Raw genomic sequence first — 16,481 nt, 5'->3', positions numbered from 1 at the left:
AAGGTAGGGAATAGAATTGTGGTTACCAGGCCTGTGGGAAGAGAGTAAGGTTAGAGGACATGTTGGCCAAAGGATGCAAAATTTCAGTTAGATAGGAGAAATAAGTTCAAGAAATCTATTACAGACATAATGACTATCATTAGTAACAATGTATTGTATTTTTTTAAATTGCTAAGGGAATAGCTTCTGTGTTCTCACCACAAAAATAAAATGATGTTGTGAGGTAATATATGTGTTAATTAACTCAATTTAGCTATTCCATAAGGTACACATATTTTTAAATAACATCGTATACAATAAAAATATGCAATCTTTGTTTCTCAAGCCTAAAAATAGGCAAATAAATGAAGTTAAATTAAATTAAACACAAAGATTGTATAGTGCTTCCAGTTTGCCTTTAGAAAACCTATGTGTCCTAGAAAAGACAGAAAGTAGAAAAGGGATAGGTCTAACTTGTAAAGGGAAAAAAATAGGGAAATGGAAGTTTTAATATGCCAAAAAATAATACTTATAACTAATACTGATTGAGCCCTTCCTATAGGTCAGACACTAAGCATTTAAATTATATTAATTTATTTACTGCCTATGATAGGGTATTGCTATTATTTTTATGTTTCAAATGAGAGAAGTGAGCCACAGCTAGAGAAAGGTAGAAACAAGGCAGTCTCACATTCTCTTTCATTCTTATTTCAAGTTGTTCATTGGCTACATTTTCTAAGGGAAATGAAAGACTTAAGGCAGAGCAGAAAGAATAAAGAATACACAAACATGCACACACAAAAAGCAATCCTTGGTTGTAATCCTGAAAATCTCAGTCAATAATTTATTCTCTTGGACTTCAACTTTCTCACTTATAAAATGAGCTAAAGTACTGACTTGGTAAAGATTCAATAAGGTAGTACACTGAATATGTTACGTAACTGTGAAGAACTAGAGAAATACATGGCATCATAATTCTACTCGTGTAGATACATATACAGTGTCGTCATGAAATAATCGAAAGAGAATTATTATGAGAGTTATTTGTAAAGTTTAAACATCCTCTGTAAACCATAGATGAGAGCATCATTAAAGAAAATGTAGGATTAATGCTTTTTAAATAAAACAGTGGCATCCTAGGGGGGTTCTGTTACTTTAAAAAGTACCTCATTCATTCTTCATAACATAGCTTTGAACTGGAGATTCTGAATAAATTCTCTAAGAGTACATATTGTTTGAGAAGGGAAACAAAGTAAAATGTCTTTGCAAAATAAAACATGCCTTCTCTAATAAATAGCGCCAGGAATATATTATCTTTCTGAAGCTTTATCGGCATAGCATGAATATAAATATTTAAGGAAAACAAAGACTTGTAAAGCACCACGGGATACATTTAGTGATTAAATAAGTGACACCAGAGTTATCCTTGTTATTTCTAAAAATTAAATCTTTGAAATTTCTATAAGGTCTACATGTTCGTAGATAACTGTTAAGAAGATACAGGCAGTTCTGTTTGTATTCCCTTCTCTACAACAGATGCATTATTAGTGGACTTTCTTAAAGAATCATTAGAGACAACACTCAATATTAAGATAATTTTTTTCAATATTTTGCTTCAGTTTAATACCAGTGAATTTAAATAGATATAAGACTAGTAGATTCTATTATCAGTTAAAAAAAATGTATTGTACTTTCCTATCTCAAGTAAAATATAAATTATTGGCTATTTTCTAATATCAGAGCACATTATTTTAATCTACTTGAGTACAATTTGATATGGATAATTTTATTAACTCTGAGAAGAATTTAGAAATGAGAGAGATAAAGGATGAATAAACATTTAAATAAATATGACAAGTATATCAAAATATGTGTTCTTACCATTTCACAAGTTGGCATAACAAGGTTTTCACAGTTACATTCTAAAAGGCAAAAATCAACATATTTACATTGCTCAAAATAATCAACTTATTATAATAAAACCTTAAAATATGAAAATTAGTTACCACAATGCCATGTTGGGCAACATTGACCAGATACATTTTCTTTCACAAGATTCATATCTTCTGCACAGCTGAGTAATGGCATAGGACAAAGGTTTGGCTCACATACTAAAAAGAAAAATTACGTGGGTAAAGATAAATTTTATAGAATTGCCATTTCTCATTACCTACCATTTAGTTCACTGCCATTAATGCATGGATTAAGATTTCCCAAGTGCTACCTCTCCCACCACCAGATTGCCATGTGTTGGTGAAGATAAAATAATTGACACATAAACAGGTACAAAAAGAGTACTGGTGCTAGGATAGCTCATCAAGTGAAAAACTTTGAAAATTGGTCTGATGTAACAGTCAACTAAGATGCACTGGGCTTCTTAAACATTGGACACATGGAAATATTTTTAAATAGTTAATATACACTTACCACAGTAATACTGAGGACAACAGAAGTGTGTGCTATTAAGATCTACTGTAAGAAATTCCCCATCATTACATATTGGAACAGGTTCAGTGCAAGATTCACAAACTAAGGTGAAACAAAAAGCCAACAGTCAAAGCTGAGCTAAAACTGATGAATTATAATATGACTTTAAATTATCACACACAAATCAAATCAATTTTGTTTAAGAAAATAGTAAAAGAAAAATAAGGTGTATCTCCTTATTTGCTCACAAAAATGATAATACTACCTGAGTATATTGCACTATGCTTTCCAAGCACAGTGACATATGGAACACCATTTTACCAGAAAGATAGAACATTCAGATTTCCTAGGTAATTTGTTCTTATTATGATCAAAATTTTATTTATTTATTTATGTTTCCTTAATTCACTCTCATTGATTAATTGCATTTAGGGATGAAAATGTAGTAGGCATTTTTTCTTTTGGGCTGTTTCAACATGCCATTTCAAATTTGATAATTATTCTCTGAATGATCTTGAAGAAATGCACCACCCACATGGTTTTGGAGTGACTATCTTTAAAGATACCTCACATCATGAGGCCACTCTGTAGAAACATAGCAGTAATCAGAATCCCTTTGGATGGAATTTGAGTCATATATCGAGACACATCAACTGAAGAAAAAAAATGAAGTTGGCTCAATCATTAGTGACCTCTACCTAGAGCAGCTGATTTCTCTCCTTCCTGGGGCTTGACTGTTCTGCTTCATTTTGATCCTACTTCCCCAGATTCTTCCAATAATGGGTTGTGCTAAAGCTAGCCAGAATCAATCAGTTTTGCCACATGCAGTCAATGAATCTTAACTGATACAAAGAAAGTGTTTTGATTACTTGAGAAACCTATATTAATTACCAAGCAATCTTTGATATAATAATTCATTTGAAAAAAAATTAGAGAATTCTTTCTATTTCAATGTTCAGCTCACCAGGCAGAATATTTAGCTCCAGTCATTTTCCAGACACTGTTTCTACTATTCTTTTTTGAGGTCATGATAGCTCATACAATATAAACAGAACATAAAAGTTTTAAAGATGTCCTATAAAGTCTTAGCAGAGCCCATTATTCAAGTTGGTTCTTCAAGGAAAGCCAGTGCTAAATTTTTCTTTAAAAAAATTAGGTATTGGCCTTATTATGAAAAAAAGCTTGATTCAAATATCTTGGTTATATATGGACTGATATAGTTTTTGTTGATGGGGAAGGTATTTATCACAATTGTCTAGTCATTTAAAATGTCATACTTTCTTTATGACAGTTCTCATTCAGTTGAATTTCTATAACATAAGAATATTGGTTACCATCAGTCCCATAAAATTCACGGTAAAGAACAGATTTTTCCCTAGATCTTTTCTCTTCTTCCAAGAAATTATCTCTAGAATACTCACCACAAAGAGGGGAAAAACAACAAGGTTCTTCCTGTTGAACTTGAATCATGAATTGGTCTTCTGTGCATTCTGGTGTTGATATACTGGGGCATTTCAATGGGTCACATTCTGCAGAAACACAATGATATTACAAAAGTTGTATAGCCTGAGATGATAAAATAATCACATTGTGTTTACTCCTCCTTGAATTTAGTAACAAATAACTTATCTTAAGGTTATTAATCATACATATATATATATACATATATACGGTATGTACCAGGTTTAAAAAATTAGCGAGACAGCTCCACAATCTTTTATAATAAATCATTGTCTTGGAGACACAAAGAATGAGAATCTAATTCACTGTTCCAAATAAACAGTGAACCTTGTTCTTAATTTTCTATATTGATTACTTACCACATTTGTACTGTGGACAGCAAGAAAGAGGACTATGGCCAACAATCAATTTTTGACTATTTGTACATGTTGGGATGGTAGTTTCACACAAAGTCATGTCACATCCTATAAATAAGAAAAACTGTTAAAATATTAGCGAACACAACTAAAATCTGCCCACTCAAAACAGAGAAATGACTGCCAACTCAGAGCAGGGAACTCAAAGCAGAGATACGACTCTCATTCTGCATGTTTTTACACTGCAGTTAACCCATTCAGCTAACAAAATGGACCAGATGTGAAAATGCAGCAGCTTTGATGTTTTTCAATTATTATCTTTCACCCTTGACTCATAAATCAACAATTTCAAGATCTTTTCTCTTCTCATGTTTTGTTGAGCGTTAACTGTGAATAGCCAGTTTTTCAGTTTATTCAACAAAACTGTAATGAAACAAAACTTACATTGAGAAAATGACATTGATGGCACATTTTAAAAATACAAATCATTATATATGCTCTGCTTTTTCACAAAGAACATCAACATATTTTGTGGAATTCATTGACTATAAGGTTTCTGCATACATACCACAAACTCCCTTTGAACAGCAGGTCCATTTATCAATGATGCCCATGACAACTTCAGCTTCTCGTTCACAAACTGGAGTGGGCTCTTCGTCACAGTCAGGTTCTATAGGAATAATGCTTCCATTCTCCAAACATTTGTATAGAGCACATTCATCAATGCCCCCATTCCAAATCTCCCCAGCAGTGTGGGGCTGGTCTTCACTATCAGTGCATGCTTTAAAAAGATCAACAGTATTATAACACTCATAACCTGGCACTAAAATAAATCATGCCACCATGTTTTGATTTCAGACTGTGACATGACCCAGCAACATAGATGATGTGTCACAGTCTATTGTTTTTCTCAGGTTTCTCTTTCATCATCCACTAACTTATATTTTTCTTTAATGAAAGTTTATACTTAGTCCACAGAAAATATTTTTTTTCTCCTGGCTGGATCCAGTGGCTCATGCCTATAGTCCCAGAACTTTGGGAGGCTAAGGAGGGAGGAATGTTTCAGGCCAGGAGTTTGAGACCAGCCCAGGCAACATAGAAAGACCTTGTTTCTACCAAAAAGAAAAATAATTAAGCCAAGTGTAGAGGCATGCTTGTAGTACCAGCTACTCAGGAAGCTAAGGCCAGAGATCACTGGAGACCAGGAGTTTGAGGTGTCAGTGAGCTATGACCACTTACTCAACCCTGTGCAAGAGTAGACCCTGGAGAGAGAGAGAGAGGGAGAGAGAGAGAGAGAGAGAAAGAAAGAAAAGAATTTTTTTCTTTTTACAACCACCTGTAAATTTGTATATCTTCTATAAGTAAAATGATCTATTATTTTTGATACATTTTAAGTCCTGTTAATATAATTTATTTAGCCCAATGAAATTCAATAATATAAATTTAAATTAATTTGAAAATAGTAACTGTTAAAAATGAGTGGGATTAGAAAACAAGGTAGTCCCTATCTCCTATAATATTTATATCATATGAAAATTCAAAATATTTCTGCTTTAAAATCTAAAAGTAGAAAGTAGAAAATCAAGAAAAATATTATTTAGTGACTATTATTTTTATGTAAAAGTTTTATTTGATGATAACTACGACCACCTAGTAGTTCTTTTAAGGAATAATAATGATGAATGTTAATGATCATATCCCCCCAAATCATAAATGATCAACCATATCCCCAGCCTCCAGTGAGCTCTTATCCTATTTACTATAAAACTAAATCTCATAGATCTCTAAAGAACAAATATAAGCACACCTATATATCCTCAGAATCTTCCACAGATACTTTCTATACTGGCAAACACAAGCTTATTTCTAAAACTATATATGCATTTCACTTCTCCTTGCCTTTTTCTTTAATTATTAGTCAATTCATTTTCTTTTGACCATAATAAAGAGGCCTATGACTCACAAGTCCTGTGCTGCAATTGTCTCAGTTTTGCACTTTATCATCTGCCACCACCATGGAGACAATGACCAAAATAAAATTGTTTGAAAATAAAATTAGAAATACCAAATAAGTTCCCCCAGTGTCTTAGTCCATTTTGTGTTGCTCTAAGAAAATACCTGATAGTGAGTAATTTATAAAGAAAAGTGATTCACTTAGTCACACTTCTGCTGGCTGGGAAGTTCAAGGGCATGGCACTAGCATTGACTTAGCTTCTGGTGAGGGCTTTTCTCCTGCCTTGTATTTCTCCATTTCTCAAAGGAGAAGTGGACAGATGTGAAGAGGGGTCAGACTTGAGGAGGAAACTCCCTTTATGACATTCTGCACTTGAGGGAAAGATTCCTTTCTGCTAGAACTAATCCAGTCACACAAGAGCAATAACTCACTCACAAACTTGAGAAGGAATTAATCTATTGATGAGGGCAGTGCCTCCATGACCCACACACCTCCCAGCACTGCCACACAAGGGGTTCAAGCCTCAGCATGAGTTTTGGTGGGAACAAACCACATCCCATCATAACACCCAGAGAATAATACCATCTGCCATTTCTTACATGCTTACATTCTCAAGGCACCGTGTTAAATGCAAAATGCTTTTTACTAAATTATGTAACCCCACACTAACCTTATGAGATAAGTATTATTATTTTCCTCACTTTCCAGATGCATGACCTGAGACTCATAGGAGTAAAAGTAAACCACTAATACATGAAATAACTTGAATTTGAGTTCAATCCATAATCTACTCTTAATTCTTGATTCACCATGCTCTTTCCCAGTTATTATAGGCATAGGTAAAGATTAAAACACATTACCACTGACACTTTCATAACAATTAACTTCTTTTGAAATCATATGAAAATCAAACAAACAAATTCATTTCCTTTCCAACACTTAGGCTGTCATTGATAAATCTTTGTTAGCACATCTCTCCAATGTCTCAAAATTGTTTTTGTTTGTTTGCCAGATCCCTAAGAAGTCACTTTGTACTCTGCGTCTTACCACACTCTTTCTCTGGAATGCACTGGGTTGATTGCGGCCTGTGAAGAATAGTTCCATCTTTGCACACACAGTCTTCTCTTAAATTCAAACAGGAAGAGTGGCCATAGAACCATTGGTTCAGGCATGTTCTTGCTTCACAAGGTTTCACACAGGGTTGATATTCCTTCCCCTCTGGACAACTCAGGGCTTTGAAGAATAGGGAACAAAATTTGCTAATGGTAAAAGTAACCTATTTAAATTTCCTAACAGAAAAAAGTGTCAAATTTCTTTTAGAAAATAAATTTTGCAAATTTTAGTCTCTTCAAATTCCATTTTTCATTTACTTTGTAACCATAAATCAGAAATAAAGGCATCGATGTATTTGCTTTTGGCATATTTTTGCAATTTTTAAGCATCTCTAGTGGTCTACTGGTATTAGCTGTTATGGCAGGAAACACTTATCAGATGTACCACAGGTAAATATGACCAACAGGCAGCCCAAGTCTGGCTGGAATAAACATACAATCAATTATTATGAAATTGTTGCTCTGGGCAGTGAGAAGAAATAACAACAGTTTACTCAGAATTAAAACTGAAATTCATTTTCAGTATATAACTCAACCAAATCATAAAAAATAAAAATGCCGTATGTTTAGGTTAGATCCTTCATTGTCAAAAGAAATTACTATTGCTGAGCAGTTTATAAATGATGTTTTAGAAAATCCTTATGGATTGTCAATGATTGTAAAAAGTCATACTATTAAAAACTGAATTCTCAGCTGGTGGGATTATAAATTGGTACAATCTCAGTGGAGAACAATTTGACAGCGTCTAGTGAAATTGGAAATGACATGCATTCCCAGTGAATCAGCAATGCCCCTCCTGACAGGTGATTACCTCTCAGGGAAAAAAGACAGGAAAGGGCTGGAGAAGGCACACAGGGAGCTTCATGTGTGAGTGTTTTATTTCTGAAATTGAATGATGTAACTTGTATTTGTGATATATTAGCTTCTTCTTTGCATTTTATACTTACTAAATTAATTCATGATAAAAAATAAAAAGGAAGGAAAGAAGTGACTGCAAACATTAAATGTATTTATGATTGAAAAATATTATACAGTTAATGGTTACTTACAGCAGTAATCAGGTGTTCGCCACTGAATACAGATATCAAACTTGTTGCACAGAGCCACATATGCAGAAAGTGCATCACATTCATAGTTCCAAAAATAGGTATAATTGATCCACATCTTTTCACAAAAGTCTTTTGGTGAGACCTAGAGAAACATTTTGCCTTGAAATGAGTCATGGAGTTTTATTTCTCTGAAAGCCCTAAACTAGACTATGACTATTTGGAAACTCAAAGAGTAGCAAGTTAATATTCATTATACTTCATCATAGACTTTACATTTTCAAAAATTCTTAAAATTAAAAGTCACTCTAAACACCTTTAAGTAAGATAAATATCATCTGCACTAATCTACATAAATCTTTCTTATAAAAATGGAAAAAAAAACAGAGTATGTGGACCCAAGCAGAAATTTATTTCTAATATCCACTGTGGACTACAATTGACTTTTCTATATGCTGAATAAGAGTTTGAAAAATTATAGATTAAATTGGAAGCTCCCAAAGCATTCTATAATGGTATACAGCATTGCTTATTAAATCAAGTTATAAATGCTTCTCAAAACTTGTGTTAATATTTAATGTTAGCTACATAATTTGTAAAATTTGGCACACCTCAATTTAATTAGAGACTCGGTTTTTTTTCCTATAGCATATGTTCCATTTTGATCCAGAGACACATGAAATATAAATAATGTAGCTTGTGACAATATTTATTCCATTTTTCTCTTATTATCAACTCATTATTCAGTAGGCACATATTAAGTATCTAAATTTAGATGCCAAATTCTGATACAGGCCAAAGCATCCATTAAAATACTTAGCATTTTTCATAACCCATCTTCTTTTCCCAGGATCTGTATCTATAAAAACCAATGGCATGAAAACAGACATATAGACCAATGGGACATAACAGAGACCCAGAAATAAATCCACATATTTACAGGCAGCCAACTGATTTTTGACAAAGGTGCCAAGAGCACACAATGGGGAAAGAAAGTCTCTCCAATAAATAGTGCTGGGAAAACCGGATATCCACTTCCAATTGAATGCCATTAGATCCTCAACTCACATAATATCCAAAAAATCCACTTAAAAGAGACATAAGACTTAACTGTAAGACCTAAAACTACAAAACCACTAGAAGAAAACAAAGGACAAGCTCTAGGACACTGGTCTGAGCAATAATTTTCTTCATATGAACTCCAAAGTACTAACAACAAAAGCAAAAATAGACACATGGGATTGCATCAAACTAAAAGTTTCTGCACAGCAAAGCACACAATAAACACAGTAAAGACATGACCTATAGAATGGAAGAAAATATTTGCAAACTATGCATCTAATAATGGGTTAATATCCAAAATATATAAGGAATTCAAACAACTCAACAACAAGAAAACCAACAACCCAATTTAAAAATGGTCAAAGGACCTGCATAGATATTTCTCAAAAAAATGTACAAATGTCCAACAAGTACATGAAAAAATGTTTATTATCATTCATCATCAGAAAAATACAACTTAAAACAACAATGAGATATTAGCTCACACTTGTTTAGAATGGCTAGTATCATAAAGAAGGTAAATGATTCCCTCTTCTCCACTACTTCTGGCACTGGCCATCCCTGGTTTGAGCTCTCCAGTTCCAGGGGTTGTTGTCATTTAAGCGAATAAGACTTCATGACATAAAATCATGAGAATGCAAGAGGAGTGTGTGCTTTTAAGAGGGTGTAAATTTTCCAGTGAACATACTTTATTTCTAGGCATAAATATGTGTTTGCTTAAATATCTACATGGTTCATGTAACAAGACCATTATTCTTGCTCAGCAAACATGGAATTTGTTTTCATTGAACCAGATTTGTATTCAAACATTTTATCATAAACCGGCAGAACTACCAAGGCATGCATATTTGTAATATTAACCAGAAATTTCTTCTTGCTATACAAAGTCACAAAACGGCTTTATAAGGCATGATCCACTTGGTATGTGATGAAGAGCATTTCACAGTTTGCTGTTACAGAATGCACATGCCTACAAATGTGTAATGACCCAATTGAAAACACAAGGTCAGAGTCAGGTTGTCTAAAAGAAAAAAAAGCTTATATGAGACATCTTGGTCAGCAAATATCACTCAATGTGCTTTAAAGCCTCTTAGAACAGACTCTTGGTACTTCAGTGATTCTTCACTGAATTTGTTAATGCTTTTATTTTCAAAATGAAATCATAGAGCTTTACTTTACAGTAGGATTCACTCAATTCTCAAGGATCACACTGACTTAAAAGAATAAAATCATTCCTTTAGATAAATATGTAAAAAAAAAAAAGACAAAAAATATCTTTGAAGAAAATGTAGAAAAAAGGTAACCCTTGCACACTGTTAGTGGGAATGTAAATTAGTACAGCCACTGTGGAAAACAATATGGAGGTTTCTCAAAAAATTAAAGATAGTACTATCATATAATTGAGCTACCCTACTACTAGGTACATATCCAAGAAAATGGAATCAGTATGTCACGGAGATGTCTGCACATTCATGTTTACTGTAGCATTATTTGCAATAGCCAAAATATAAAATCAACCTACAGATCTGACAATGGATGAATGAAGAGAGAAAATTTGGTAAACATGCACAGTGGAATATTATTTATCCTTTAAAAAGAATGAAATCCTGTCATTTGTGGCAACATGAACGAACCCAAATAACATGATGTTAAGTGAAATAAGCAAGGCACAGGAAGACAAATATCACATGATCTCACTCAAATGTGAAAACTAAAAAAATTGATCTATGGAATCAACCAGTTGATCAATCAATCAACTAGGGGCTGAAGTGGTTGGGAAGATGTTGTTAAAGTGCACAGAATTTCAGCTAGATGGGCAGAAGTCCAAGAGATCTATTGTACAACATGGTGACCATAATTAATAACATATTATCGAAAAATGCTGAGTGGATGTAAAGTGTTATCACCACACAATTGATAATTACATGAGGTAATGCATTTGTTAATTAGCTAGATTTCATCATTCTACAATGTATATACACTTCAAAACATCATGTTGTACACAGTTAACACACACTTTTATCTGTAAATATAAAAATAAAATTACATGTTTTTAAAGATGGAGAAAACCCCTAAGATTCAACTTTCTTTTTAGTGTTCTTTGTGAAATCTTCTCAGTTTCCAACCACCTTACTTTGCACAGAATACTTGCTTTAGTCATTAATAGCCTCCTTTTAATCAAATGCAATGAAACTGATATTCTAAATCCTCCCTGACCTCTCAGAAGCCTATATTGCCATTAGGATGTCCGCTTGCTTAAAATGTTGTCTCCTTTAACTTCAAAGGTACCATACTCTGTGGCCTTTCCATCTATTTGATCACTGTCTCTTCTACTTGCCTCTCATTCTGTTTTACTATAGCCTATCCTCAATGGTAATGTTCTCTCACTGAAAATGCTCTCCCCAAGCTCATCTGTTTCCATGGTTTCTACCACCTGTTGCGAAATTTAAACTTTTTGTCTTGGTTTCTTCATGTGTGAAATAGAATTAATAGTAACAACCACTACTACCTAAGATTACTGTGAAAATTAAATAAGCTACTATATGAAAAATATACAGGAACAAACCCTGGCACATCATAAATTATCATTATTTTTTAAAAAATCCATATACTAATGGCTCTTCAAACCTGATATCTGACCTCAACTTATCTCCTCTGAGCTCCCAAATTATGCCCCAGAGTTTCTGCTGGATGTTTCTACTTTGATGATGCACACGACTTAATCTGCCCAAAATAAAAAATTGTGTCCCTTCTCTACTTAGCCCACAGAAGCTGATTCCTCTGTATTCTCTACTTACCTATTAATTGATGCACATTTTTATCATTTATTGAGTACCTAACTACATATCAGGCACTGTGCTATGCATAAGAATAAAGGTAAATAAAACAGACCTGTTCTTTGCTTATGGATCTCAACAACAACAAAAACAAAGCCTTTGAGTAAGGTGAAGAGAAGCCACCATGCTAAAATGGATTCAAGGAAAGAAGTATTCCAGCAGGGGAAACAGCAAGCAGAATAGCCTTTTGGCAGAAAAAAAGTCCTGGAATAATATTAAGAGAGCTGAGAGGAGGCAAAAATGGTTGGAGCTTAGCAAACAAGAAGAGCTTAGCACAAGATGTGGCTGGAAAAGTACGTGGGCCACATCATAGATGACACTGTAGGCCCTGGTAAGAACTTTGGGATGTACTCTAAGTGAAAGACATTGAAGGATTTTAGGTAGAGAAATCATACAATTCTGTTTAAAATTTTAAGAGATCATTCTGCTTGCTTTGTAGAGATTTGCAAATGAGGATGAAACTCAGTGGTAGAAAAATCGAATTATAGGTCTTTGTCACTGGACCAGGCAAGAGATGATAGGGGTCTAGATTCAAATGGTGGTGGGAAGAAATGCATGGATATTGAAATATTTTGGGAGTGGATCCCATAAGACTTGGTGATAGCTTGGATGGCACAGATTGGGACTCAAGAAGGCATGAAGAATTTCTTTATCTTGATATGTTACTCTGTTTAAGCTAGAAAGTTGAAGTCATCTATAAATGCTCACCCTCCCTTAGCACTAACATCTAATTGGTCCTTAAATCCTCCCCATTCCATGTCCCAAATGTCTCCCAAATGCCATCTTTCCTTTTTGAACATGCAGCTATCCTCACTTGCTTCTCCCTGACCAGCAGAGTCCATCATCATTTTCCCAAAGTAGATTTGCTTTAAAATAATTCAACAGGAGCGGGGTGTGGACAAGAGAAGTGAGGAAGATAGGCAGAAAAAAGATAGGCAATTTTTTTAATGATTTTTTAAAATCTGGGTGACAGACACCTAAAGATTCTTATATTGTTCCCACCACTTCTGTGGATGTGTAAATATTACCACAATAAAAGGTTACAATAAGCAAATAAAAACTACTCAAAGACCTTTTAATTCGCTACCTTGCTATACCTGTCTAGCCCATCTTCTTCAGGCCTTCATACAAATCTATTGAGCAAATTGTCATGACCCTCCCATTCTTTTAGTTCTTAACTTTCTTTTTTTTTTTTTTTTTCTTGCAATAGGACTTTAATGAAAGTAACTCTTAGAAGCAGAAGGTAGAGAAAGGGAAACTTTATCTCAAGGTTGATTAGAGTTCGGCCCAAAGAAGTCTCTATAAACTCAAAATTTCTTTGAAGTATCTTTTTTGCTTTTTTTTTTTTTTGAGATGGAGTTGAAGTATCTTTTTTGAAGTCATGCAAGTTTTACATTCCAGTGCTTAATAGTCTGTGTCTTTTAAATAAAAATAATGTCTTAAGGCTGAGACTTTGAGAGAAAAAGAAAAGAAATACACCCTGCCTATCTCATGGATTAATGGACACTTTGGTATTACATTCGATCCCTAAATATTCACTTAAGAAATCTGCAGTGAATCGAGATCTGATGCCAAATATCGAGTTCAACATGATGTTAGTACTGTGTCTTCTCTACCTCGGTTTCACAATATCCAAGAACTATGTGAGTCCAAAGAAAATGCATTTCCCACTATTGTATGCACTGTGCCAGAGTTATCACTGAATCATGACGACCAGAATGCAGCTAAAGATGTTGTCTGAAGACACAGGCTACTGTATATAGAATCCTCATAAGCTTTGTAAGAGTCAAGTTTCTCAAGAAAACACATCTAGAGGCTTTGAGTACCTGAGAGTCTGAAAGTGCTAGTAGTTCCCAGAGTCGATTATTTTTATCTTATTCTCAAATTTCTTCTATAGCATTTTAACTTGGTCACACTTGAAAGAAAATCCGCTAAATAAGCCAAGTTTGTAAGCTCTTCTTTATACCATTACAGTTAAAATAATCCATTTACATTATTTAGATTTTACTTTTTATTTTTTCTTTCCATGATGAAAAATTACATTTTCAACTCTGACTGTAAAAATATTATAGCCATGGTCTGGTGTAGCAGTTCATACGTGTAATCCCAACACTTGGGAGGTCAAGGCAGGTGGATCACTTGAGGTCAGGAGTTTGAGACCAGCATGGCCAATGTGGTGAAACCCCATTTCTACTAAAAATTCAAAAAATTATCCAGGCTTGGTGGCATGTGCCTATAATCCTAGATACTGAAGAGGCTGAGGCAGAAGAGTCACTTGAATCAGAAAGATGGAGGCTGCAGTGAGCTGAGATCACGCCACTGCCCTCCAGCCTGGACAACAGAGCAAGACTCCTCAAAAAAAAATTTTTTTAATTTTATATATGTATAAAATTATATTTGCTATATATATAGCCAATACCTTCTTTAGTTATATTAATTTATATCTCTGAAGCAGATAAAATGGCAAATTAACTTTCTTTTGTTGAAAAAGATATTCAAACTATAACACTTAAAAAAATTATAAAAACTTATCCCATCATCTTTGAATAGCCTAAGAAAATATAAAAGCAAGATGTTCCTTGTGAAGAGGGTGTTGGATTTAATGAGGATCTTGATGGACAAGCCTGACCTTCCAAATGATTCTTAAACTAGTTCTGAAGTTTTGAGCCAAGATTACTTGTTATTTATAAAATAAACAATCAAGCAATATATTCTAGTAATTGTCCTTAAATTCTACTATTGGTTTTTAGATGTTACCTTAGGAATAGTTTCATAGTTGTTGATTTTGATTTTCCAGCATAATACACTACATAAGTTGGTGCTCCTTTATATTTCTACAATAAACAAAATCCACTCTTTAAGTAAGCATTAAGGTATCTATTATAATTGTTAGATTAGCCACATATGCTAGTGTCCTCATGTATATTTGGATTTTAAAATTTTTTGCTGTCAAATTTACTGGAGGATTTTGTTTTGTTTTGTTTTTGAGATGGAGTTTTGCTCTTGTTGCCCAGTCTGGAGTGCAATGACATGATCTCAGCTCACTGCAGCCTTCACCTCCCAGATTCAAGGGATTCTCCAACCCCAGTCTCCCAAATAGCTAGGATAATAGATGTGTGCCGCCACACCTAGCTAATTGTTACATACTAAAGGATTTTAAAGGAAAAGTAGAAGCTATCACAGATTAAAGGTATCCTATGTTGCTTCATTACGCTTTGAATAGTCAAGCTGAAAGTTTCCTGATATAATCAACCTTTCAAGTTCCCAGTTAAAAATGCAATTTTAAAAAATCATGATGCTTTAAAAAAACAGAATAAAGTGGCACTGAAATGAGTTTTAAAGTATCTGCTATTTCTTCATGTTTATGTGTATGCATTTTTTAAATGTAAACATTTAAAACTTATTTTCATCCAAATCTCCATGTGAAACTGAAACTCCATAAAGATATGCCATTTTTATCCCATGACTTCATACTTTTGTTTTTTCCCTCAGAGAATGCACAGGGCAGCATCAAAGGTTATTCACAGTGAGCTCCTCCCTGACTTGACGATTCCCTTGCTTCCCTTCCCAGACTTTTCTCTTCATAGATATTGTACCAAACTCTTTCAATATTTTCCTCACATAACCTTTAAACCAAACTTTCTCTTGCATATACAGTCAGCCCTCCTTACCCAGGGGTTCCACATCCATAGATTCAATCAACCATGGATGAAAATTACTCAGAAAAACCAATGTGAGAATGATCTGGCTGCAACATGTCACCCTATTGACTGCCAGGGTTGATTCAGCTGATCTGGCTGGCTAGGCAAGTGTCCCATTACTCCCTCACCATTCCAAATGCATCCCTCCCAAAGATGTGCATTCGGTTGTAGAGGATGACCATTCCTGATAGAGGACTGGTCTTCGGCCAAGGGTATACAAGTAGATGTACTCCCCTGCTAGAACCTCCAAAAAAGCTCTCAAAAATATTCAAAAAAAGAAATAAAAAGTAATACAAGAATCAAAATAATAAAAATGCAAAAACCAATACAGTGTAAAAACTATGCACATAGCATTTATATTAGGTATTATAAGTAATCTAGAGATGACTTAACATATATGGGAAAATTGTGTAGGTTATATGCAAATACTATACTATATTTTATAAACGGACTTGGGTGTCCAAGGATTTTGGTATCTGTGGGAGGTTGATTCCACAACCCCCACAGATAATGAAGGACCGTTGCATTGATATCTCTGCCTGGAAC

General features: G+C 34.0%; 1 protein-coding gene across 5 annotated transcripts in view; it reads right to left on the bottom strand.

Moving 5' to 3' along the window:
• The window catches only part of OTOGL (otogelin like), a 207,807-nt gene that overhangs the window by 18,568 nt on the left and 172,758 nt on the right, over positions 1-16,481 (bottom strand). For all 5 annotated transcript variants that reach the window (XM_035257116.3, XM_078336974.1, XM_078336976.1 and 2 more), the window contains 8 exons: positions 8,339-8,480; positions 7,225-7,410; positions 4,792-5,004; positions 4,227-4,331; positions 3,828-3,935; positions 2,407-2,508; positions 1,986-2,090; positions 1,861-1,901 (listed from right to left, as the gene is read on the bottom strand). In XM_035257116.3, coding sequence (XP_035113007.2) covers positions 1,861-1,901; positions 1,986-2,090; positions 2,407-2,508; positions 3,828-3,935; positions 4,227-4,331; positions 4,792-5,004; positions 7,225-7,410; positions 8,339-8,480 — 1,002 coding nt within the window. The remainder of the gene's footprint in view (positions 1-1,860; positions 1,902-1,985; positions 2,091-2,406; positions 2,509-3,827; positions 3,936-4,226; positions 4,332-4,791; positions 5,005-7,224; positions 7,411-8,338; positions 8,481-16,481) is intronic.

This window comes from Callithrix jacchus, chromosome 9 (genome assembly GCF_049354715.1).
Source record: "Callithrix jacchus isolate 240 chromosome 9, calJac240_pri, whole genome shotgun sequence".
NCBI lineage: Eukaryota > Metazoa > Chordata > Mammalia > Primates > Cebidae > Callithrix > Callithrix jacchus.
Note: the sequence above shows the minus strand (reverse complement) of the source record. Positions and strands in the feature narration are given on the sequence as shown.